The sequence below is a fragment of the Toxotes jaculatrix genome, chromosome 14, assembly GCF_017976425.1.
Source record: "Toxotes jaculatrix isolate fToxJac2 chromosome 14, fToxJac2.pri, whole genome shotgun sequence".
NCBI lineage: Eukaryota > Metazoa > Chordata > Actinopteri > Toxotidae > Toxotes > Toxotes jaculatrix.
This window is the reverse complement of record NC_054407.1, coordinates 22,309,399-22,334,234: the sequence shown is the minus strand read 5'-3', so window position 1 is coordinate 22,334,234 and position 24,836 is coordinate 22,309,399. Positions and strand designations below refer to the sequence as shown.

Below are 24,836 nucleotides of genomic sequence, written 5' to 3'. Positions count from 1 at the left end.
TTCCTTTTTTGAGCATCTGATGCACCACAGCAATTAGATGCGAAATCAGAGGGCAGAAAACAGCAGGTGGCAAAGTCAAAATGTTGGCAATTTCTCAAAAAGAGACAGCATTTCCACAGCAGAATAAAAGAAAACCTTTGCCCCCTGCTGAATGCTTGATATTTGCCTTCTTATGCCAGGAAATCTCTGATAAATTAATCCATTTTCAAGGTTTAACCCAGACCCGACATCAAAGATGTCATGATCCAACGAAAACGCTGCCTTTTAAAGCATCTGCACGGCGAAATCTGACTTTGTGCTTTGCCTTTAATGTGATTTTTGATTGTAATCGCTGCTTCAAGATTGTTGTATGATGTAGCTATACGTTTATTTAAGCCTTATTTTAAAAGTTTGCTCCCTGTGGTATGAATTTTTGTGTTATCTGTATTTGCAAATGTTATTTTATCTTTCACTATGTGATGTTTTTTTGTCATTTTTAAATTTTTAAATGTCTCTTTTGTCTTGGTTTGTTTTTAATGTCATTACATTTGAGATTGACCCACAGTACATTTTTTGTTTTCATAGTGAAGCACGTGGTGATGCATCCATTTGTATGAAACACTATGTTCGGAAAACATCATTTAGCATAATTAAAACACGGAGCCATTTGTGGTGTAAAACCTTAGTCATCAGCTCATTGAGTCTTAATTTATTTAGTAGTTTAATAAGTTATAAACCACTGGTCCAGATTCAGTGCAAATCACAGCAGCTGGGTATTTTTTCCCCCACCTGGTCCAAACTGAAAGAAAAGCTGACTCACCAGTTTCACTTTCAGATTATTCACAGAAACGTCAGCTCGTCTGCTTTTCATCCATCTGCTCCGCGTGTTCCAAAAACCAAACATTTCGCCAAAACACACCAATTAACTGATAAATTCACCTAATTAAATGTATAATTTTGGCTGATCTCATATTGTTGGGATGAAACTTGTTGACTGATTCTTATAATTTTACAAAAACTTTTTTAAATCAGTCACGACTTCCCATCTTTTTTTCATAGAACAGTGTGAAACTGATTGCCCAAATTTTTGTTGATAACAGTTCAAAATATATCAACTTTGTTTGTCAATTACTTGTTCAGACATGGAATTATAATCAAATACTCACCTCAGCAGGGTTCGACGGTGTCTCTGAAAAGTCTCAGAAAAATAAAAAAAGTATAAAAATGTCCATAGTTTGAGTAAATATAAAAACAGCATGAAGAATATCTCCTCTTATCAGAGGTCTTTATTCCAGTTTGATAAAGCCGACAGCATTTACTCTGCAAAGTTTCTTATTCACAATCTTCCGTCTACCTGATTCACAGGTAAACCTCCACAGTCCCAGTTCATAACTTTATTCCTCACGTTGGATACACAATGATCACAAAATAGTGATTTTTCCCTCTTATTTTTAACACTCCAGGCATATGTACTTATATTTACTATTTGTACAATATATTGTCAGTAAATCCATTCGTCCATCCACCCACCCCTCATCCACATGCACGCACATAAAACACTGTACAAACGCATCGATGGAGACATGTTTAAAGGCTCTTTACCTTAACATTTTATGTCCATTAGTCACGGAAAGAAACAGCTGAGTACCGTCGTCTGTTTTCAAGTTAATGTTCTGACCGCTGCGAGATGATTTGTTCTAAAAGCCGGATGGAGAATGTGGCATGCAGATATAATACAAAGAGAGGAGATGACCTCTCATGTGCTCAGGGGACCCCGGTCCAGTATTTCAGGAGGAAAAAAAAGAGAGAAAGACGGGAAGAGAGGCAGACACAGAGAGAGAGAGAGAGAGAGAGGAGAGGAGAAGGCTTAAAATAAAAAGAAAGAGAAAAAAGGACGATGATGCAAATGTTCTTGAAAATCATAAAGATCCTAAATTAAAAAAAAAACAAAAAAAACCCATAAACCTCCACATCCCTTCTTCTCCTATTTCTAGCTCCAAACTGTTTAATTTCTTAGTGTGTAAACGTCTAAAGCTAAGCCGAGGGTCGAGGGCAGTTTGGTTTCGTCTGTCGGTTCCGCAGTGTGGTACATACAGGAGTCAGGAGTCTGTTTAAGCGATGAGATGTACAGTACAGTTCGTACAGGTTGCATCCAGCATCATAAACCTCCAATACTGACGCCTCCTCTGTGACGGAGGCTCCTTTGGTCTCAGTCAGTCTGTGCAGTAGTAGAGGCTTGTTTGGCCCGTGTGTTCTTAGTTTCAGGAATCCAGTGTCAGGACAGGAACACGTCACCTTTGCAGTAAAGTGGCACAAATGCAGCTGCAGGAGAAAACAAGATACTGAAAAGTGCAAAGAGTCTAAATTTTTTGGTCGCTAGTTAGTTACACCTATGTTTTGGTTTACGAAACAAATTCGCGTTGGCTTTGGTCCACGGGTTGCTAGGTTGGAGAAAGCCAGTGACCGCAGGTTGGTTTGAGACGAAGAGAAGCTGCGCCCGGGCCGAGCCGGGCTGTTTTTGGCAGGGCCATGCTGGGTTGGGAAGAGCTCTGCGTTGGGAGAGAAAACAAAAAAAAAAAATAGGCTTATCCTCTGGTGTCTCTGTCTACCTGCCAAAAATATTCTCATACTCCAGCAGTATCAGCTCCACTATCTGGTTCTGGTAGACCATGTGGACCGCCATGTTCCAGGTCTCTGTTTCAGGCCGCAGCAGCGTGGGGCCGAACACGATGGCCACGCTCTGGGTGGTCATACGGTTCTCCTCTCCATGGTCGATCACCCTGAAGGGAAGAAGGAGTTTTAGTCAGATAACAACACTCTGGTAACGAGGAATTAATTTCTATTTCTATTTAAATTTCTATCAGTCACAATTTCTGTGTCGCAGAGAGAGGGCTCACGGATTAATGGTGTTGTGTATTGTGGTGGGTGACCTTCAGATTATGGCATTAATATGTATATTTTCAGTCAAAAATAAACACAAATGTAGAGAATCTTCATTTACATGGAGGCTTCAGAGAAAAAAAAAAAAGATTTTAATCTGTGTTTAACTCTGTTTAGTGGGTTGGTTTTCTTACTTCCTGAGGTGTTTGAAGAGGACCTGCATGGTGTCGTGGTTGGGCTTGGGCAGCTGTCTGACCAGATCTTTGATGGCGTGAACTCGCTGCTTGTAGTCCGGTATTTCTGCACAACAACAAAAAAAAAAAAAAAAAAAACAAGAAACATACATTAAAGTCGATTAACCTCCCTGCATTCACTTTAAATTTAGCACAAAATTAGTGGCAAAAATCTCCATAAGAAGCTCCTCATGTCCATGTCAGGAAGAATTTCGATAAAACGCTGGTTTGGGGTTTTGCAGCGGTAAATTTCCAGGCGCAGTCTTGCTTTTGAAGTGACAACATAGTTAGTAATACAGACAGTACATGAAGTTCACACTGAGCGAGTGAATGAATGAATGAATAAATAAAGATGTGTGTGCTACAGCTGTGCGCAGCACGTACTGATGGCGCTGACAAAGTCATTGAAGAGAGCGTAGGTGAAGAGAGGCTCTGGCAGCTCTCTGAAGTACATCTTTAAAGCTCCAGTGGTCACATGGATGTCCTCCCACTTCCCGTCTGCCAGGTTCACCTTCTCATCTGGACACAGACAAACCCCTCAGTCAGCGTACTGCCCACAGACCCTTCTAACAGCTCACACGACAAAAAGAAACTGCAAAAACTCAAACAAGAACACTTTTAACAACCTTTCAGACTTTTCACATTATTCTCATTATTATATTCTCCCAAAGAGCAGAGAGAAGCGGTTTCAGGAAGCAGTGACTCACCGTGATTGACGGCAAAGCGTAGCTTCTGTATGACAGCGAGGTTTCCACTCACTCTGTACAGCCCATCTACACACAGACCTGCAGGGGATGATGGGATGAAAACTCAGGTTCAGTAATATCTGCAAACTATTCTTATGTTTTTTTTTTTCTTTGAGTACCAGAAGAATAGAATCCTCCAAAATAAGACAGCTGAGTTTATCCTGCCAAGAAATTCCTACTGCTCTGCTGTTTTTCAGTGAGCGACAGCTTATCTGACATTACCTGTGTTATCAAACGGCAGTAAATCCCACCCTGGTTTCACTACAACCACATTAACAGAAACTAGAATCATTTCCTCCTGACCGAGATCTGGTAACCTGACATGGATCCAAACCCACCACTGTTCTCCACATGGTCGATGCACATCTTCACAAAGCCTGGCACAGTGCTGTTCTCCCTCTGACACAAACTGGACAGACTGCAGCCAAACACCTGATCTGAAGACACATAAGGACAAAAACAAAGTCATGAAACGGTCCAAAGTCCTCAGTCAGCAGAGTGTGTTTTGCCAACACTCAGATCTTAGCTTCCAAAACCTCCCTGTACCTTATTACTTTAATCCAAAGGAAGGCTTTCTTCCTGTATGCCTTTTAAAATGTCAAGCTCAATAAAAGCTTTATAAAAAAAAAACACATTCACTGGACAACAATATAATGTTCTGGCTGAAAGAATCAGAGTCTCTAACATGAAGATAAACTGGTGTTTAAAATGTGAGAGGGCTTTGTGTTTCTAACTGCAGCTGGTTGCCGCCTCTCACCTTTGATGTATCCCTTGTCTCTGACGGCCTGCAGCGTCGGACGGCGGGTGAGGAACTTCTTCAGCTTGTGCCTGGTCTTCTTGTTGTCGGAGGCATCCAAGCTGGCGGAGGTCTTCATTGCTGCTGAGGAGAGATGAGACAGGACAGTGTTGTCCACAACTCGTCTCAGAGCACTGATCGCCATGACGGCCGCTCGATGTTTTGGAGGAATGAAACTGATAAGCAGGTGTTTTATAGGGCAGGTACGACATGAGGTTGTCAACACACTGAGTCAAACAGTTAATTCCTTGACTTGCTTTCACTTTCTTTATGTGTTCTTCTATCCTGTTCATTTTTCCTCTTTTTAGAGAAATCCTGTTTGTCCCCTCCCAGTTCATTCAAGGCTTAAATCTTTAACTCTTGATAGTTTATTATCAGTTTCACAGAAATGTTTATGTGGTACTTTACTTTTTAAAATACCCCTAAAATGGTTTGTGCTTACACATCTGTTTAACACCAGTAAAGAACACACACAGACCTCTGCTTTTCTTTGAGTCTCTGTGTTCTTTCTCCTTGTCATGTTTCTCAAAACCAGGCGACTCGGGCATGTCCTCTTCAATGGCCTCGTCAGACTCCCAGGCCTAAGAATCAGCCACATTAACACACACACACAGAAATAAGACACTGGTTGTAAACACCGCTGCCTGCTGCCCCTTTGGACTCTCAGGGCAGGGAAACAATAAACTTAATGAGCAGAGAAGGTGAGGGTGTTGGTGAGTGTTGGTCCTCACGTGGGTGCTGATGGTGTCCTGCAGAGCTCGGTACCAGTCGGAGATGACGCCGTCATTTTCTGATTGGATCAGCAGCTCTGTGCCCTGTCGAGTCTTCAGCTGCAACCAGGAGACACACACGAGAGAATCAGCCTCCAGAAAATCAGCTGTGCCCTGATTCTGCATTTTAAGCCGTCATTGTTGTTCATTTCTTCATAAGTTCTTTATGTCTGAGTTCATGAAGTAGTGTTTAAATGTGTCAGTGGTTGGAATTAAAAGTATCAGTCATTCTCGCATGTTTACTGCCAAAATGTGGTGATTTTGTTGTGTTGTTGAAAGCGGAGGCAGCTTTACTTTTCAGAGCATTGGAATGAAAAAGTCATACAAATACAAAAAAAAAAAACCTTGAAAAGATTTCTGAAACTACACTTGAAAGATTGTTCTGTTTGTATTAAAGACCTTTCAGTGCTTTCATGTTATTATAGAAAAAAAAAACACAAAACCTGACTCAAAACAAGGAAAAGATCAAAGACCACATAAAGGTGATGTGAGCTCTCCCCCACCTCTATTACGTGCTTCTTGCTGGATTTGTCCTTCGAGGCCCATTCCACCGAGCCGCCCCTCAGATCTACAGTGAACTCGGGTTTGGACTGACTGGCTCCAAACTGGACAGAGGAGAGAAAGGATCAAAGGACCTGTTCATACATGTCTTCAGTATAGATCCTTAATCATTGTGATATGATAGTTTTATGACTTACATATCATTGTACATGATTTTTGATAAGTAATAAAAGACATGTACATGTTCCATATAAATACAAAGCCATTTAAATCCTCCTTCATGAAGGTTGTAATGTTCAGGTTTTGTTGATTGAACAGTTGATTGAACAGTTGATTCAGCTGGATGATCATTTCCGAGGATGCAGTTTGTGGTGCTCTTGAACAGTATTGCGTTATTAAACAGAGGTGTTTCTGATATTTAGCCTACCCTCATTGATATGAATGGGGTGGACAGAATAATAGAAACACCTGGTGGTATAACACAATGCAGTTCAGCAGTTGAATCAACACCTATGAAGGGAGGATTTATGTCCACACTGCTGCAGCAGACTGCGTTAGCTTTAGCTACATGTACCTAATAAACTGCTGAGTGCGTCTGCATATATTTAATTATGAATTAATATAAATGGTAATTCCACTGAATAATAAGAAATCTTGCTCTTTTAAAGTGAATGAATGCTGGATTTAAGATCTCAAGGTTCAGGAAAATGACCCAGTTACACAATCAGACTTCATTACCATTCCTTTCACCTTGAGATCTCATTAACTGCAGGGAAAACTGTGCAGTAACTTAAAACTAAGGAGTCTGTTGAGTTTTGCTTCACCAGCAAACACACATGCAAGTAAAAAGTGAAAGTAATCCTTCCTGTGTGTCACGCTCTGTCTGTGTAATCAGAAAGCATGACAGCAGACCTCCATCCGATGATCTCCATCTCATGTCTGAACTTTACAACTTCTCCATTTCCAAGAAAACAAATCTCTCTCACAGACTACAATGACTTTGCAAATAATGACAGTAATATTGTCTCCTTTCTTCACCTCATGTCAGTAACTGATAACACAGAGGAGTTGGGGTCAGAGCATGACAGACAGGACGGAGATGTCACGCAGAGGAGGAGAAAGAGAGAAGCACACATAAGGAAGGAGGAAGCACATACAGAGGAGGCTCGGTCGAGCCCTGAGCAGCCATAGGAGACAGCAGGACGTTTCTTAGCTGACGGCCTCCAGCTACTCAACAGTGACAGGAGAAATTCAGGGAAGGAGCCGCTGTGGTAGTATGGCTGCATGGAGGGATGGGAGGGGGGATGGAGAAAAGGAAGATGGGAGGGGGTGAAGCCAAAGGTAAAAAGACGGAGGCATGGAAGGAGAAGGAAAAGGAAACATCCAGGAAGGATAAAGTTCAACCCCAACTTCCCTCTAATGACCTGACAAATAGCTCAGAAACTTTAAAAGGTAAACTTTCAGGCGCTGCATTAGCAAAACAAAGAAGGCATAGAAACTGAATCCTGCAGAACGAAAAAGGCAGCCGGCATAATCAGACTTTCCCTTTGGACTGAACTCATTGGAGGAGGCCTTTTAACATGAAAGAGCAGCTACAACTACACAGAGATGACAGACTCATCCTCGTCCTTTGTTCAGGATCGAAAACAGTCCTTCTATTGTATGTATCTTTGTCTAGGCAGCAACACCACACAATTACTGAGTTGATGAGAAACAACTTTTTTTTTTTTTTCTGCCACTGACCCAACTTGTTCCACCTCCTTGTCCTTTGGCAAACAGCAACGTGGATCCTTGGAGGACTGTCCAGGAAGAAGTCCAGTTCTTCCTGGAATAGATAGTTCATAAGAATTCCTGAGTGTTTCCTGTGTAGTTATTCAGCAATAAAGCAGGTTCTTAAGCCAAGGACTGAAAGGTTGACTCTCAGTATTGTTCACTTACTCTTTGATAAGATGCTTGAGTAATGACAGACAACATTCTTGTACAACTTCTCTGAGTTAAGACAAAATTAAACACTTCTGAATTTGAGAAACTGACCTACAAAAAAATGTCCCTCAAAGGAAGGAATCAAAAAACAAATTTGGTATCAGTCCTGAAACGTATCACACGGACTGAGGCATCTAAAAAAATCCAAAGGCTGCACAGCCGTAACAGTGGAGCTGTGAAATTTATTCTCATTCCTACAGATTCACAGCAAAGTAACAATGCTGGCAAAATATCCCACTAAATGATAGTTAATGTTAAAGAAATTACATTTATTTAGATAAAGAACAGCATTAATGATTATAACTGGAACCAAAATGGGGATGTCTGAAACAAAACTAAAAAAACTAAATTCAAATTGGCTTTAAGCAATACTTAGGTCTACACGGGATAATAACACTGCACTAGATTTAGTTAAAGAGTTGGTGCTACTCACCGTACTTTCTTGCCATTCTCAGTGATCTTTGTCACATTCAGAACCCCGCACTTCTCAGATGGCTGAAGAGAAAAACAAGCGTTAGAGCATTCTGTAAAAAAATAAAACCCTTCATGTTACAGACACATCAATCACACAAACTATGACTGACAGCCACAGCAGGATCACGGAGGAGAAAGCTGCTGGCAAAACGACATACTGCTCAACAATAAGCATGTGTCAATCCACAGTTAAACACCACCACCACCTCAAAATATACCACCACCAGAACAATCACAGCTTTAAGTTTGGTATATAACACTAGAGAGCGACCACATCAGAGTAAAATAAATTAGAAGAGGTTAAAGGTAAAGCTGTGGGTTCTTGGCAAAGCGACTGCTGCATTGAGCCAGTGATCTTTTGCCTTTTCAGATTACGATGCAAATTTTGGGGAAACAAAGATGATCAACCCAACCAAGAACAAACCCCCCCAGAAATATTTGAAAGTCTCTTGACAACAAAAAGCCCCCAAGTGATTTGAACAAACCCAAGCCACATGCAATTTGACCTATCAGATCAGCTTGTTAACAGTGTTTCTACACAGGCTCGAGTTCACATTTACTCTCCTCCTTCAGCTTTATTTCTGCTGTAACACTCGACTTTTCACTAATTACTTCCACCTTTTCCGGACCTGTGTAGGAACCCTGCGGTAAGCTTCAACATGTGCCAATGCTTGCAATCAGGGACCAAGTTAAAAGCCCCGTAAGACAGAGTCTGTTGGTGAGGTGAGGACGTGGGGTTAGGGGTGAGTACTAACAGAGGCGGGGGGCTTGGGAGACGAAGGGCAGGAGTCGGAGTCAGGAGAGGGGGGCTTGGGGCCCAGAGGAGCGTCCTGGTGAGGAGACAGGGATGAGGGGGGGAAAAAAAAAAAACACGGTCACATGGGCTAACAACTGAAGGTTAATGAGAAGATGATGTGAGGTTAAGCAGACACAGACAGCTGAAAGAGTGTGATGGCAATTAGCAGTGAGATCATGATGATGCAAAGTGTGTCAAGTACCTGTGTGATGTCCAGGAGGCATGAATGGGTTATTAATTAGATGTGGATAGAGCTACAGTATTTCTCAGTCTGCTCATGCACCTACAGAATACTTCATTTTTAGGATTCATTGCTTTTGTCACTGTGGCCAAACCACTGAATGCTTATGTTCATCAGTTTTTACGATTGAACGTCTAATTTCTTAGTGAAATGATTTAAATGATCAATCAATCAACTCAGGGTGAATTTGACATGAAAATGGGAATGTAATTATTACTCCTGTCGGGTGATTGTCTTCATGCAAGCTGATTGTGTGCTTTGATTTGGGCACGAGGCACTGATTGGTCGATCCGACAGCCTACTGACTTTGTGTTTGTACGGGTGTTGGCGGGCAGAGCCTGCGCGGAAACGCCTGGTTTTTAACAGCCACTGCAACGTAACCAGTCTACAACTGAAACTCTGGACTCATCAAACATCTTATCAATGGACACAACAGATAACAGCTGCACTTGCAACAAACTAATAGTACAGTACAGCTCATTCACAGCTAAAATAGAAATTAGAAATCATTAAGCACAACTGGCAGGTGTTAAAGAAATGGATTGGTAAATTTACTTTGTGGTGGAAGTTTTCACAGGAGATTTTCGTTAGCAGTGATATGAAATATTAAAAGTGGACCAGTCTATAGTCTGTACTTTGCAGCTTTGGGTGTCAGACCTTTTCGCTGGTTTCTGGGACATGAGCGCTGTGTCTCCATTTGGTCAGGACGATGGGCTCCAAGTGTTTCCTGTCCAGACTGCGACTTTTTGGACCGTCTCCGGACGGCTGCGGAGGGGAGAGGTTGTACTGGAGGGAGGGAACGGGAGACCACATGGCATCAATATACAGTCCTTTTAATTTTACAGAATGAAAATATATAGACATAGGAGTTAATATATGTGCCTTACTCCACCTAAAGTTTACACGATGTTACAACTGAACATTAATCTCATAAGTCACAAACATAACATAGATAAGCATAGCACCTCCATTAACAGAAATTTGTGGACTGAAATTTATTTAACTAACTTACTAAGATGATTATTGACAAAAAATACAGTCAACAACTTAATAATTAATTAATAACTTCAGTAATTTATCAAGCAAATTGCCAAATGTTCATGGACATCAGTTTCTACATTGTGAGAGTTTTTTCCTGCTGTTCTCATCTTATATCATTGTCAATTGTCTCTTGGTGTTTTTGGAATTACTGTAAGACAAAACCAGTAATCTGAGGAGGGGGCTGTGGGAACTTGAGGTGGTAACTGTATACTAATTTTACACCATAATGTCTTTGTGTATGGAAGTTCAAATTTTGGTGTTACCTACACCAGTCACTCGGGTTTTACCTTTGGCAGCTCCCATTCTGACCTGGAGCCGTCTGCACTGTAGTAATAAGGTCTGCCCTGGTCATCAACGTGTTTTAACCACTGATGGCGCACGCACACGCACACACACACACGCACGCACGCACACACACACACACACAGACGGGAGAAACACAGGACTCATTATTGACTCCTGACAACCTACTGACCAACAGGCAAACTTAACTCTTAACGTTCTTCATCAAATAATGTTGTAAATAATTGTTAATGCCGTTTTGAATTTGTTCCTGCACCCATGTCTTTTTCATCTCTTAGACTCTTGGACATTTATGTACATCAAGCCATTTTAATTTGAATATATACATCTGTTTTAGTGGATGTGCCGATGTGATCAATCTGATTAACAATTTCTGGATAATCAGGAAACTGCTTTGAAAGCATTGTGAGAGAACCTGCAGCAAACAGTTCAATATTCTCATCCTTCCTCGAGCAGTGGCAATCACTCTCATGCTGAGGTGTTACAACACTGCCTAATCAGTGTGGAGGAAACATCTGAGTGCTGCAACCTACTGTAGGTGGAAAATCACCATAAATCAAACCAAAATCTATTTCCCCCCATGCGTCCCCAGAAACCACCACAGTAAAGAGACAGCAGATCAGCCCTGTGCAGCCGGTACCTTCTCGTTAGTATAGTCGCTGACGTACAGCGTGTGGCCGTGCTCATCCATCTCCTCCGACCAACCACGCGGTGGTGAGCCATACTGGCTGTCTGACTGGCTAGAGTAGGTACTGAAGCAGGTGTCCTCCGACGACAGAGGCTGAAGTCGACCAATGGAGAGCGACAGGAAGGGAAGGAAAGACGGCGAGAGCGAGAGAGGAGTGGTCTACCATTAGTGTAGAGAGAGAGAGAGAGAGAAGAGAGAGAGAAAAGAGAGGGCATCTTTCACCATTGAGTTATAGAGGAGAGAAGACAGTTATGCACCCAGACCCAAGAACCCATGAGAAACTGGCCAACACCAGTTTAATACAGCACCGACAACCAGAAGACCCATCAGAGAGTAAAGAAAAAAAATCACCAATGTTCATGCTTCATTTTGGACAGTGTGGTGTAAATCTAGAGCTGGCTGCTGCAGTGTGACACACCATAAACTGAGTGACAGTGACTGCTTTGCACCTGTAGGTGGCAGTGTGGTACAGCCATTTAATGAAGCGGAGGTTGACTCAAAATCAGAGATGATTCAGGCTAATCTGTTGTGTGACAGTGCGCGTGTTCGTGTGAGATTCGATCATAAAAATAGTCAATCACATAACACTCATTCACTGTTAATCAAATAAATCAAAGCTGGATCACTGACTTGTGCAAATTCCAAATGACTAAAGTCTGTATGTGTCTTTTTAATCACAGTTTTTCAAGTTTTCAAAATTTTTTCCGGTGTTAAAATAAATCTTTCATTTTTTTTTTGAGATGTGTTTTGTCTGAAAATTCAAATCTCCCATCACATCTGTCACCGCCAAGAGAACAATTCTGCAGATGTCTCAGTCTGTCTACATGCACAGCATTGTAAATAATGAGGAAGACACAGCATGAGATGATTCCTGTTGTTGTCTATTTAAAATCTGCGTCTCACTCATGATGCTTCGACGCTGACTGAGTATACGTAAGCATGTGAGGGCGTAAGTTCTTGTAATTCTACGCTTGTGAAAACCAGTTTGAGTTCAAAGTGACGGCATTTTTGCAAAGTCAGGTCATTCTGGCTGGGTCACTCGTTATTTTTTGTGAAACTTGTTCCACTTATTTTTTCATTATTTTCATTTTTTTTCTATGGATCTCGACATACAGTGTATAGTTTGTCTCAAGTATGTTTTTATAAGTTACTGTTGCTGTTGTCGTGAATTGTCTCAGGTGTTGATGATTTAGCTGCCTTTTCAACTGGTTGCTGCTGCCTGTGGTTCTAGTGTTTACTTTGTGAATTTGGCACCTGAAGAAGGTCAGTGCCTGAAGCACTGTACAGCATCTTTAATTAACTCAGTGCTGAAAAATGTTAGGATTAATTTATAATACAGGTTAATGGCCAATGGACAGACCCTCTCAAAACAGATGCTCAGACAGTCTGAAAGCTATGAAAACTTTCTGAAAGTGATATTCAGTCACAGTCACATCTGCTTTCTGCAGTGACTCAACAGACGCTCACATGTGTGAAATGACAAGGGCCCAAGCTTCGCAAACTCATTTCTCAAATTCTTACATCCTCCACCGTTATCGTTTGCGTATGAGCTGAATGGTCTGCAGTCACGGAGAGGAGGTGTGCTTTCGGTGAAGCAGCTTAAAACAGGACCAAAATCTGCTGCCTCAGCTGGTTTTCAAAGCACAGAGGAATGTGGCTACCTGTGTGTTACCTGTAAATGCAATGTGTGTGTGTTTTTTTTTTAATCTCTTGTAGCAGCGACTACCTGTAACACTATGACTCATTTTGATGAACGGCTTCTCGCTCCACCTTTAAGATCACCCACTTTTAAAGAGTCTGCTTTTTCCACCAAATGGGAGACACATTATTTGAACCTGCTCTGAGGGAGAGTAGTGAGTTTTTGTGCTAGAATTAAGTACAGTATAAACCATATTTTAAGAGAGTGTTGTCATAAAGATAGATTTAAAATACTGTGTCTACATGCGTGTGTGTTTTCTTGAACTCTCTATGCAGGGATCCGTACCTCAGAGCTCTCTCCTGCGCTGTGGCTTTCTCCTCTGGAGTTCCCGGTGCTGGTGTCCCTGGCTCGGGGCGGCTTCCAGGTTCTCTCATGGGTGGAGCGGTTGTAGTAGAAGTGCCTGCCGTTTTGGTCCTTGTAGGTTTCCCAGTCACCCAGCGAGTGGAGCGGGGAGCCAGAGGGCAGAGGGGGCAGGTTGGTCTGGGTGATCTTCAGCTCCTGGAGGTTGGTGTAGACAGGTGACTCTGAGCGGCCCTGGCCCGACGAAGGCACCGTCTGATGGAGGGAGAAAGAGAGAAAGAGAGTGGTAGAACTGTGAGTCATCCGTGAGCGGATTTACATCTGTTATATAATCAGGGAAAAGTTCCTGCACAGCATGATGTACGAAATTCACAGCTTTCAGAGTGTAAATCAGCAGCTGCACATGCAAGCTGATGGACACTTTGATCTAAAATACCTTAAAACACCCTCAGATCTTACATCTCAACACCTCCACACTGTTAATGCCACGTTCCCACTGAGCTCTAAATGCAGTCAATCACTGGATCTTTACAGTGTCTGTGCTGGGCAGTGAGTGGCATTGGAACATAAAGGAAATGACTGAAACGCCAATAAATAAATATCTGTTGTTGAAGCTGACATGATTGTTGACCACAGAGGAAAGCACTCAACTCAAGAGGAGGAAGACAGGGGGAAGTAAGTGCTGCTGTTATATAACTGAGTGGCAGGGACCCATGTCAGGTAGAAATGGGGAAGTAAAACTGACTGTCAAGATGCGTCTTGAACATTGGGAGGACAGTTTGTCCAGGCTCATTCTTACAGCTGTGGAAATCTTTCCTAGAGAAAAAGCTGAAAGTACAAAGGTAAATGTGGATTATTTTGTACGTAAAAGAGTGGGATTACATATTTTACAATTTCTTTTGAGACCTCAAAAAAAAAAAAAAGCCCCCCCCAAAATAAGATAAACAATTCTACATATAGGCAGGTCTGCAAATAAAGGCTGCTGTCATAATATCTCTATTAAAAAAAAACTCAGAAAATAGTGAAAACACCCTTTGCAATTATCCGAAACCCAAGGTGACATTTTCAAGTTGCTCTTTTTGTCCAACAATCCTACACCCAAAGATATTCAGTTTATTATAACATAAGAAAAAGAAACATTTTCTGCCAGTTGATTGCTCAGTTAAAAGACTAATCATTTCCCCTCTTATGATTGGCATAACCATTTTAATAAACAAAATATTCTCATTACAGGATTCTAAAATGAATCCAGAACTTCTCAGAGTAGGTTTTTAATCAGAAGACGAAAGTCTCTGCAGACAGTAAAGACTGATCACACAACAAAACATCAATTATGTTTCAGGTCCTGTTAACTTTAACATGAAGGAAATCAGGTCTCAGTTACTAACACACTGCAGAAATGTTCCATCCAGGATGGGAGACTCAACCAAGCTCAAACCAAATGTTTTTTATGTTGCTACAGGTGACCAATATGATTTAAAACACTGTGGATTACTGAATTACAACACTATCGACAAGTGAACAAAAAGTTAGCTCAATAACATTTCCACAGATGTTGAACCACCAGCACGCTGCCTCTAATGACAGAGTATCCTCCTTCAAAAACCTGACGAATGACTGATCCAGTCAATGGACGACTCGTCATGATTATTTCATGCTGGTTTTACAAAGAAGCTGCCTGCCTGCAGAGCGACAGGGCAGAGAGAGTCATAAATAATGCCAGTGCCCTGCGGCCTCCTAACATTGGCTCTGTGATGTTTTTATTGCACAGGGATCAATAGAGATGAAATATGCAGGAGCCCAGCAAACAGCTGGAGGTACCCAGGAGAATCAAATATTCAGCGGACTCGAGGAAGCCTGAGAAAAGTGCTGTTCAGTGCAGCACCACAGCAAGGCAAAGTACAAAATTAAGGTGGCAAGTGCATTTATTATACATTATATATTTTACATAATATATAGTTGCTTCTTCTACCTGTTTTTTTTTAATGACTAGAGGCCAGCATTTGACAGAAAGGCATTGGTCAGAAAGCCCAGAGAAAAACAGGGAAACTGACTTCGGAAAGTCCGACTTCCAAAGTAAAAAACTGCTTTTACCAAGAAGGCTCTGTGATGCTAATGTGCAAAACTGTACACTGTGAAAAAAGATGCAACTTACAAGTTAACTTATGGTAAATAATTAATAACATATGAAATATTACCTCTGGTGGTGAGCACCTAGTAAACACATCATCCTCTGCAGGCAATGAGAGTGCTCGCAGAAAGCTTCTCCTCCAACGGGTCATTGCCATTGTCCCTGCTTGATATTTTGCATTAAGAGTCTGCATTAAGCTGTCAGTTTCCCTTCATGCATGCAGTGTGCAACCCTGGTGATACTGTTCTGTGGTCTTCCTGTATAATGCTGAGTGAACATGTGATTCAGTGCATGAATTTGTCAAAGGGGAAGTCCTGATAGTCAATTGACCATTAAAAAGCCAGTATAGTAGTATCCCACTGAAGCGTCATCCACAAAACCACATTTCCTCCCAAGTCTGGTCGAACTCACTTGAGGGGTGGAAAGCTGCTTAAAAAGAAAGTTTGATATTCCTTTGCTGGCAGGCAAACATCTGAAATCCTCTAAGAGGAAAATTAATAGTGATTTCAAGTGGGAGTCTTCCTGTTTGTCTGAGATCATTTTTATTTCATTAGATTCGGTCGGGTCTAAGGGTTGTAAAACCTTCTCAGCATAAAGATCATGAATAACTCAAACTAAACAACTGTTACAGCTCATGGTCAGCAGCAATATGAGCTACGAGCTAAATAACAGGTCTCATTGTGTAACTAAAGGCTGCACTGCCAGGTCCGCTCATTAAAAATGCTCGGGAAGTCTCTTAACTCCATTACAGCAGCTGGTGTCGGACATCTGGTGTGAACAGACCGACCGCCTAATCAATACTGAGCTCTAAAAACACTGAGCCACAGTGGGACATTAAGAGGTCGACCTCTTATACTGAGGAAGCCGCTCTCTTTGATAGTGCACTGTGCTTTAAGGAAAGGTTGCCAGGTGGCATTAGTGGCAAGTATCATTATGTACTATCGTGTAGCCGGGAGTGGGGAATTATTTGGGGTATTTGGTGTTTCAGAAATAAAAGTCCTGTTCATGCTGTACAAAGATAATGTAAGTGGACTAAACGTTGGAGCACTCCTGAGACTTGAAGGTACATGATGGTTACACAAGCTGAGCCATCACAGCACCAGTAAAGCTTCGATCACACCAGTGACTAACAGTAGCCACAACACCCACTGTCACTGATACTGACAGCAGCACTGAGTCTGATATAAAACTGCACAGCAGCAGCCAATTAACACTTCTGGCTGCAGCTCGGCATAATCTTAATTTTCTATTTCAGGTCAGAGCAGGGGTGAACGGGTAGAGAATAGGAAGGGACACAGAATGACGCTGCCAATTTTTCAAACAAGAGGACCCGCATAGTCTTATCTGTACTGCCTGCAGCTCTGCAGTGGAATAATAATCAACCGGCCCAGTGTTTTTCGGCCGGAGTCGAACCACATCGGAGCCGGAGAGAAACAGAGCTGGAGAAAATGGAGACATGCAGTCAAAGCATCGCGGCTAATATTAGACAGAAATGGCTGCAGATGCTTTGGCCACCACACAGTTTATATTTAGCCTAGGCTGGTGTGAGATTCAAAATGCTGTGCTCATTGTATGCAAAGCCGTTGTCCTGATACACATTAAGCCGGGGCCGCTCTAAAATGGCTGGGTTGCTTTTTTTAAAAGTAAAAGCAACGTTCAGTCTGCTGGTTCTGGTTTGTTTCAGTTGTGGTTTCGCTGGCTTGTTTCAGTGTTTATGCGTCATTTGATTCAACTCCTTGTCTTCAAATTGCTTATTTTGTCTGACCAGAGCTTAAAACACAAAAATGTGTTCAACATAGTTTTGAGGCAGAAAAAAGCAGCAAATTGTGACCAGAGTTTCAATTTTTGTTTTCTTTAGCATTTTTTTTTGACTGGATGTTTAATCAAAACATAATCACCAGATTATTTGCAGCCTTATGTGTTTTTATTTCACAGTCCCAGTCAAACCATTAAGCTGTTGAACCTTTCTCAAATGAAAACCAATCAGAGGCTCCAAAAAAATCTTCCAAAATAATCAATGCAGGATATGACTGTAAGTGGAAGCAGAGCTCTGTAATGACGGTTCCAGACTTTTGCTTTTGTCTCAGCAGCAGAAAGAGAAACAGGAAAAGATCACGGGTAAGCAGAGATGAAGGCAGCAGGATCCTTTAGGTGGCAGCCTGACAACAACAGGCCAGTGGTGAAGCAGGAGGAGGGGCTCCACATGTTCACCTCCTCTCTCCTCCCCTTTTCTGTTTGACACAGATGAACCTGCTCTGCTGCATACCACAGTTAGCCGGGCTATGCAAACACAAAACATACACACCTGTAAACAAACACACACTGGAGTACTTTGATACCAACATGCTTAGATGTGTGGGTTAGACAAATATACACACGGCACACGTGCAAGTTCGCACATGCACAAACATGCCCACGCAATTAAACTCGCACAGAGAGAAAACCTACTTCTCCTCTACTTCCTCGTCCATTCAGTTCTTAGTTTCAACTGGGACAAAGGGCCACTTCAGTGCTGTGTGTGTGTTTAAAGCCACACACATCATGAGTGTGTTAGCGAGGAGCCTCCACCTCCTGCTTAATATTTCTCTTTTTGGCCACAACACCAATGTCGCTGACTGAGGCACACATTCAGATTTTTTCCTTAACAAGGCTTGATCTTGGTTTGATGAGTCAGCAAAAAGCCACGCTGAGTCACTTTTTAATAAACTTTGGATTTGGACAGCATCACTATAAAGTACTAAATCAGATCCTGGGGAAGGTAGACTAATGTACATCCACTTTAAACATCACTATTTGTATGCCAAAGCTTTGATGAGCCACTTTTAACATGATGGACAAGAAATACCAAGATTTACCAAGATTTACAGCAAGTAAACCAGATAACTAAAGCAGCAGCAATTAGTCAATTAGCTGATTAATCAACTATTTTGATGTTTAAATACTAATAATAATATCTGTTTGCAAATGTCAAATATTTGTAGTTTCCATGATTTCATTTTATAGACAAATGAGTAATCAGTGACGAGAATAAACATCAGTTGCAGCCTTACAAATAACAGGCTTGATTCATATTTAGGGAAAACTTCAATGTAATCCATCTTTAAGATTCATGCTGTCCGTAGAAGCAGATTTGGTGCCTTGTTTTAGAGGACTCATTCAAATATTTCTTTAAATTTTCTGTCATTTCATTTCTCTATCATATGTGGTTTGTGATGGGAGAGGTCACTAGTACATAGGTGACACGCTAACAGGTGTATATGGGACAAATGAGCAGTGAAACCAGCCGTGAGGTGTGACAGCGCCTGATCGAAACAGGAAGAAAGGACGTTATATTAGAGAGGAGCTGTGCATCTGGAAAATGGCCAGGCTGCCTTTCCTGATAAGATTACATCACAGAACCATAACACACTAAAAGCATGAGAGGTAATACAGTGCACTAAACAAAAAGACAATTTCCTTACTGTATTTTGTTGTGCTGCTCCTGATCTGCAAGTTTTTATTTACGCCTTTTTTTTTTATTTATCTGTGTTTGTTTTGTTAATTCCCTCTCAAATACATATTTATGCCTTCAGTTACTGTGGGTGAAGGACTGGGCACATAAGAGGGAGGGACACAGAAATCTGCAACTGAAAATGAATGTTCAGTATACTGAGAATCAGCCAGGAACAGAAAAAGACAAAACGTAAACATGGCTGAGGTCTGAAAAAAAAAAAAAACATGCTAAAGGGACCCTGCCTGTAAAACGCTGCATCCATTACAGCCCGGTGGGCCTCTCTGTCTGGTCTGAGGTAATCTCAGTAAATCTGACTGAAATGAATAATAAGGAAGAAAAAGCAAATCATGAGCAAACGCGCTGCGAGTCGACACAAAAAGCTCTTTAAACAGTGGCACCACCCAAGGCAATTACGCAACTCCTGTGCAATTACATTCAACAGGCGAAAAGAGCAGACGATGCAGAGGAATGCTGGGACAACACAGCGAACGGCCTGAGGTGAGATTGTGCTCTGAGTGACCTTCTGGAGCTGAAGTCAGGAGGCTTTCAGGCTCCACTGACCCATATTTAAATAAGGTAAATGACTGAGCAACATATTGAACTTTCATGTGTCTGATAAACAATATTTCTTCCAGGACTGACGGAGGCAGCATAATACGCTGCCAGTGGAAGCAAAAGTGACACAGAAAGTGAAAAGTGATTTTTCTTGGCACGGCCCAAATGCAGGAGCAATGACACTTCACAGATCTGTGTGTGTGTGTGTGTGTGTGTATTTAGATTGCAGAGTGTATGACCATATGCTTGTGAGTCTGGGACAGCAGCTGTCTGGATGCTGCTCTGCCCCCACCACAGGGGATGAGAGGTGTTCCCTGCAGGCTGCGACATGATGCCTGAAACCACAGTCACCCTTTTTTTAAATGCGGGAAAAAAATTACTTTGCAAACATGACTCTTGACTTTCAGACACTTTACTGACATTTATAACCAGAGACACTTATACGACATGAGCAGAAAGGAATCCAGTGTAGCTCAGTGACATATTTTCACACTCCGGGCTTGAAGCTTTGCCCACAGTGACACACGTGTTTAATAAATTCTAATAATGGCCTGTATAATATTCTCAGAGTTGACTCAGCCTTAAATATAAGAGCAGTCCTGTGGTGACATTGTTATTTGAGGCCACAGAGCAGATCCAGCCTGAGGGAACACAGCGCAGCGAGGCGGTTGACAGCCTCGACCGAATGATTAATCCTCTAATTCCATCTACCTGACTGGTCACAGCTAGTGACGCTAATTCTCCAGCGCGGCGGTTGGCTGGTGAGGGGTCTGCTAAGGACAGCTGGCATGTATATAAATACGTGTGTGTGTATGTATGTGTACGAGTAGGTGATTATGTAAGACAGTAGCAGGGGGACAGGTGTGGTCACTCCTCAGGACACATGATGCAATGGGATGTGACTTAGGAAGATGCTGTGTGTAGCTGTCCCCTCCAACTTGAGCTCTGTGGAGGATTTGATGTTGCCATTTATGGACAAACACCGTTGCCAGGTAGAAAATGTACCTTTAAAAGTGGCTAATTTTTTCAGTGGCTGAGAGAAGGAAAAAGTTTTCAAAAGTCCAAAATGAAAGAATGAAAATCTTCGGTACAAGTTAAAACAACAGAATCATCTGATTTACAGTGTGAAATCTGCGGTTGTACCTCTTAGAAATAAATGGCCGCACGCTTTGAGACATTATCTAAATCACCTCTGATGGATGTTTACATCTTGACGCCTGTTATCTTAATCCCGCTCTGTTGAGCCAACACAGCTGAGGAGGATGAAGATATCATGCAAAGATACAAAGACTCTTCATGTCTGTCCTGTCCTGCAACTCCCGCTAAAGCCAGTCTCAACATCCTCCTGCAGGCTCATACATCAGTTATCTGGATCTGTTTATGCTGTGCCACACCACACGTATTAAACTGAGCGCGTTATGAAAGTCCTGCGGAGAAACACCCAATTTACTTTGTGACTCTCTTTGAACCGTCTATTTATCTTGGGTTGGCGCAGCTCAGCCCACCAGCTCTTTCCCATCAGTGTCCTGTTTTACATTCATGAAGTTAGAAGCTGTCAGGCCCACGGGAGGTTCGGTTTTTCTATTACTTGAGCTGAAAAGTTTTATTAGAGCAGCCGGGTGGTTTAAATGCCTTGCTCAAGAGCAATGTGCTCAGTCTCAGTCTCAGGGAACGCGATTTTTATTTATGTCCAACCCAGATTTATCCCAGCTGGTCTGGGGATTTGAAACAGTGACCCTCTGGTTACAGGCTCACTACTGTACAGCTGCTCTCCAGTGTCTGAGACTGAGCCAGCGAGCTGACCCAGAAATCCAAAAGAGCAGTAACTACGTAAGCAGAGAAACTATAAAAAAACCCCAAAAAAAAACGACACCTCATTGTGAGATCCTTAATGAGGGGAAAACATTATTTCGAACAAATGTATGTGCACTTTTCTGACTATTCTCAATTATTTGCTTTTTATGTGAAGCACTGGCGAGTTTTATCTCGTCGAAATTAAAGAATCTAGCAAGGGAACATGATTCTTGGTTACTTCTCTGGATGAGCTGCTCAGAAGCTCATCAACATATACGGCCTGTTAGGAGGGGGTCTGGGGGTTTGAGTAGATATTGCTCAGTCATAATGGGTCACAAGCCAAAAAAACATTGCCTAACAGGACTGTGTGCTAATGTTTAACTTTCAGTAGAGGTATGGAGCCTCAGCAAAATTAATGGCCTACTTCTGAAAAAACATGTATTTCTTCTTTCTGCAAAGATACACAAGAGACAAATAAGAAACTGTCATGGAAAAACCAAGTGGGGGGGTGGGGGGGTTGACTGCTGCTGAATTTCAACAGAACAGCTCACGCAGCATGCCAAACATTTTCCACTGAATTGGAAATGTGAAAATGTGAAAATGTGGGTGAAAGGGCTGAGGAGGCAGTGAGAGGGAACACCTGCAGCCTGATGCATCTGTCCACTTTCTTTCTCCCAGCTTTTTACGCTTTTCTGCAAAAGTGTCATTTGTGCTGCAGCAAATACTCGATGCACTGATTCTCGATCTTTTCTCAAATAAAAGTGCCAAACACTGGCCTTTCCCAGCTTCTCACATATGAGGATTTGCCGTTTTTTTGATGTTTTATAGCATAATCAATAAAGTGTTGGTTGGATAGTGTTTTAGTAACTATTCAGCAGACAGCAATGATCATTCTCATCTCGGAAAGTTTAACTTTTGAGGTAACGACAGGTTTTTTAAATGCAAAAAGTAAATCGCTGTGCACATGATTTGAAACACCAGACCTCTGATTTGTTTTGAAAGCGATGAGACTGATGGTTGTATACGTGGGTGGGTGTGTGTGTGTGTGTGTGTGTGTGTGTGTGTGAGGGTGTTGTAATCTCTCTCTGCGGCAGACAGGGCACATTCAGTTCATTTCCCATTCAGCAGCACATTATGAGAACACAAGCGGGACACAGTCTGATTTCCTCTGGAGTCTGCAATCAACAGCGTTATTTTCCAAGCAGACCCAGACTTCTTATACAAGCGCCATCAGTTTTCAAACCCATCAGTTTCAGCAACTGTTAAACTCAAAAAATTAACCACAGACACATTTTCTGGAAATTCTGTTAAAAGTTGCTCTAAATTTTGATTTAAACTTTTAAACAAATCTAAATGAGCTTCTGAAAGAAGCTGAAAAAAGAAAAAAACAGTCCACTGAGAGGCTGAACACGTTAGTTTCCTACCCTGCTCATCTTGTCAGATCACATTACAACAGACACAGCTTCACTGTTGAGCAGCCTGACCCAGCTGGATCCACTGAATGAGTTAAGACCAGACCCAGCGGGGAGGAACAAGATTACTAGTATTATTCCTTCAAACGCAGACACAGGTCCTTTAAGGCCATCAGTCTAAATGTGTTCGATGTTTGTTCATGGACATAAGTGAGGCTATATGTCCAGAGAACAAGGACGCCGCACAGCCATGATGCTCTCAGCTCAGCCCAGTGTAACTGACAGAGATAAAAGGAGACTCAGTGGGGAGCAGTAATAAGCTAAGTAGACTTTATTCATCCAGAAATACCAGACTGCCTTGAGTGAGGCCACTGGCTTAAACGCAGTCTGTCAGGAAATGTATTAAGACAGGTTCTGTGAACTTAAATGCTCACGCTGTGCTGCTTTCTGAGCCATGCCTCCTTCAAAATGACATAATGTTAATGGGGATCAACCCAGTTTAAAAAAATAAAATTGGTAATGCTTCATTTTACGAGTCTGTAATTTCATCATAATGATTTCTTAGGTAGTTTACAAGAAATAAGTATTAGATTCAGTGCAAATTATAGGGGACAATAATTCTGTTTTTGAAAGCTTCATTTAAAACCAAGTAAACAGAAATTGAAAGTGTACCAACCGAAGAGTGTTTCTCTTCTCTACACTGTTATTAGTACCAAATTAAATGGGTCTTTACAAGAAATTTCTGGGAAATTATGGACCTGGAAATTAAGGGATTACCAAAAAAAAGAAAAGAAAGAAAGACAGAAAATGAAGAGGAAATGGTCCACTCACAGGTAGAAGGTTATTTGAAATAATCACAGCAAAACAGTGACAAACATCCAAAGCTCTGGGAGACCTTTTCTTTGAGTTATATGCAACTTCCATTCTGTAAAGTGTAACTCTCCAAAAATGTTACCGACCTCCTTTTTAGTTTGCAAAGTCTGTTCACAAAGCTGTGTCCCAATTATTTCCTAAGGCTGTTACTGCAGCACCTGACTTCCCTGTACCTTTAGCTTTTTGGTCTACAGCCTGAGCAATCTGATGTAAAACTGCAAACAAAACAGCAGGCTTGTAAAATCATGCCATTTTCATATAAGGCTGAAAATGACACATGGAGCTTCACAGTTTGCCAACAGCGGGCCAAAGCTAATCTCTGCAGCGTGGTGGTAGCTGACGGAAAGGGTCAGTGTTACCAGGGAGCACAAAAATGGTCTCCTACATCCAACAAACACGTGATCTTCAACACAAAATTTTGATTTAAGTAATATTTCACAGATGCGAACCCCCCCAGCCCTGGGAATGCCTCTTGTGTCGGTATATTGATATTCGCATACACGTAGTCAGGTGCTCCAAATTAACTATCCAGAAATTAGATGCAAAATACGTTTAGTGCCGAAAGAAAGTTCTGTCCATGGTTGAAAAATATCTCTCACAGTTTACACTGGAGATGGGGATGAACAGCCCTGCTGCCGCTGCAAGGCAGAGGTCAAGTTATGTGTGCTGAAGACAATAACTGTTAATTACAGCCCTAGGTCCCTGAGACCTGAGCGCAGAACTCCTGCCTGACCATAAAGAGACTTTAGGTCATTGTCCATAACTGTTTCTTTCCACTTCTGGAGTCATGAAAAGCCACATTATTTTCCTCAATGCATTAATGATAGCTTTGAGGTCAAACGTGTGGGTGAAAGGTCAAATGCCTGCAGGGCTGATGACAGAGGCGGTCTGAGGGACTGTAGGTACATCAAAGAGCCCACGTACAATACGACCACTCAGTGTTGACACTAAAGTCCCCTCTTAAAGAAGCCTCCATGAGGCAAAACAGACAAATATGGGATGCATGAAATATTTACATCCGATGCAAAGACTTCAGGGACGGGACAAAAGGAGGAAGTTAAAGAGATGTAAGCTGAGAGACACAGAAAGTAAACAAGCAGAGAATATTGTCCTCTTCATAGAAATGAACTGAGGTTTCATGTTCAAAG

The 24,836-nt window shown here is 41.8% G+C and overlaps 1 protein-coding gene across 7 annotated transcripts in view; it reads right to left on the bottom strand.

Moving 5' to 3' along the window:
- Positions 1-1,245: 1,245 nt before the first annotated feature.
- The window catches only part of LOC121192957 (rho GTPase-activating protein 12-like), a 45,107-nt gene continuing 21,516 nt past the window's right edge, over positions 1,246-24,836 (bottom strand). The window contains exons 3-18 of one of the 7 annotated variants that reach the window (XM_041055018.1): positions 13,416-13,685; positions 11,384-11,590; positions 10,728-10,808; positions 10,057-10,185; positions 9,118-9,192; positions 8,322-8,383; positions 7,649-7,730; positions 5,908-6,009; positions 5,366-5,464; positions 5,113-5,215; positions 4,596-4,718; positions 4,177-4,275; positions 3,800-3,877; positions 3,477-3,611; positions 3,054-3,159; positions 1,246-2,759 (exon numbers count right to left, since the gene is read on the bottom strand). In XM_041055018.1, coding sequence (XP_040910952.1) covers positions 2,585-2,759; positions 3,054-3,159; positions 3,477-3,611; positions 3,800-3,877; positions 4,177-4,275; positions 4,596-4,718; positions 5,113-5,215; positions 5,366-5,464; positions 5,908-6,009; positions 7,649-7,730; positions 8,322-8,383; positions 9,118-9,192; positions 10,057-10,185; positions 10,728-10,808; positions 11,384-11,590; positions 13,416-13,685 — 1,926 coding nt within the window. In that variant the 3' untranslated portion in view covers positions 1,246-2,584. The remainder of the gene's footprint in view (positions 2,760-3,053; positions 3,160-3,476; positions 3,612-3,799; positions 3,878-4,176; positions 4,276-4,595; positions 4,719-5,112; positions 5,216-5,365; positions 5,465-5,907; positions 6,010-7,648; positions 7,731-8,321; positions 8,384-9,117; positions 9,193-10,056; positions 10,186-10,727; positions 10,809-11,383; positions 11,591-13,415; positions 13,686-24,836) is intronic. The other 6 variants (XM_041055019.1, XM_041055020.1, XM_041055022.1 and 3 more) reach the window with 6 other exon arrangements.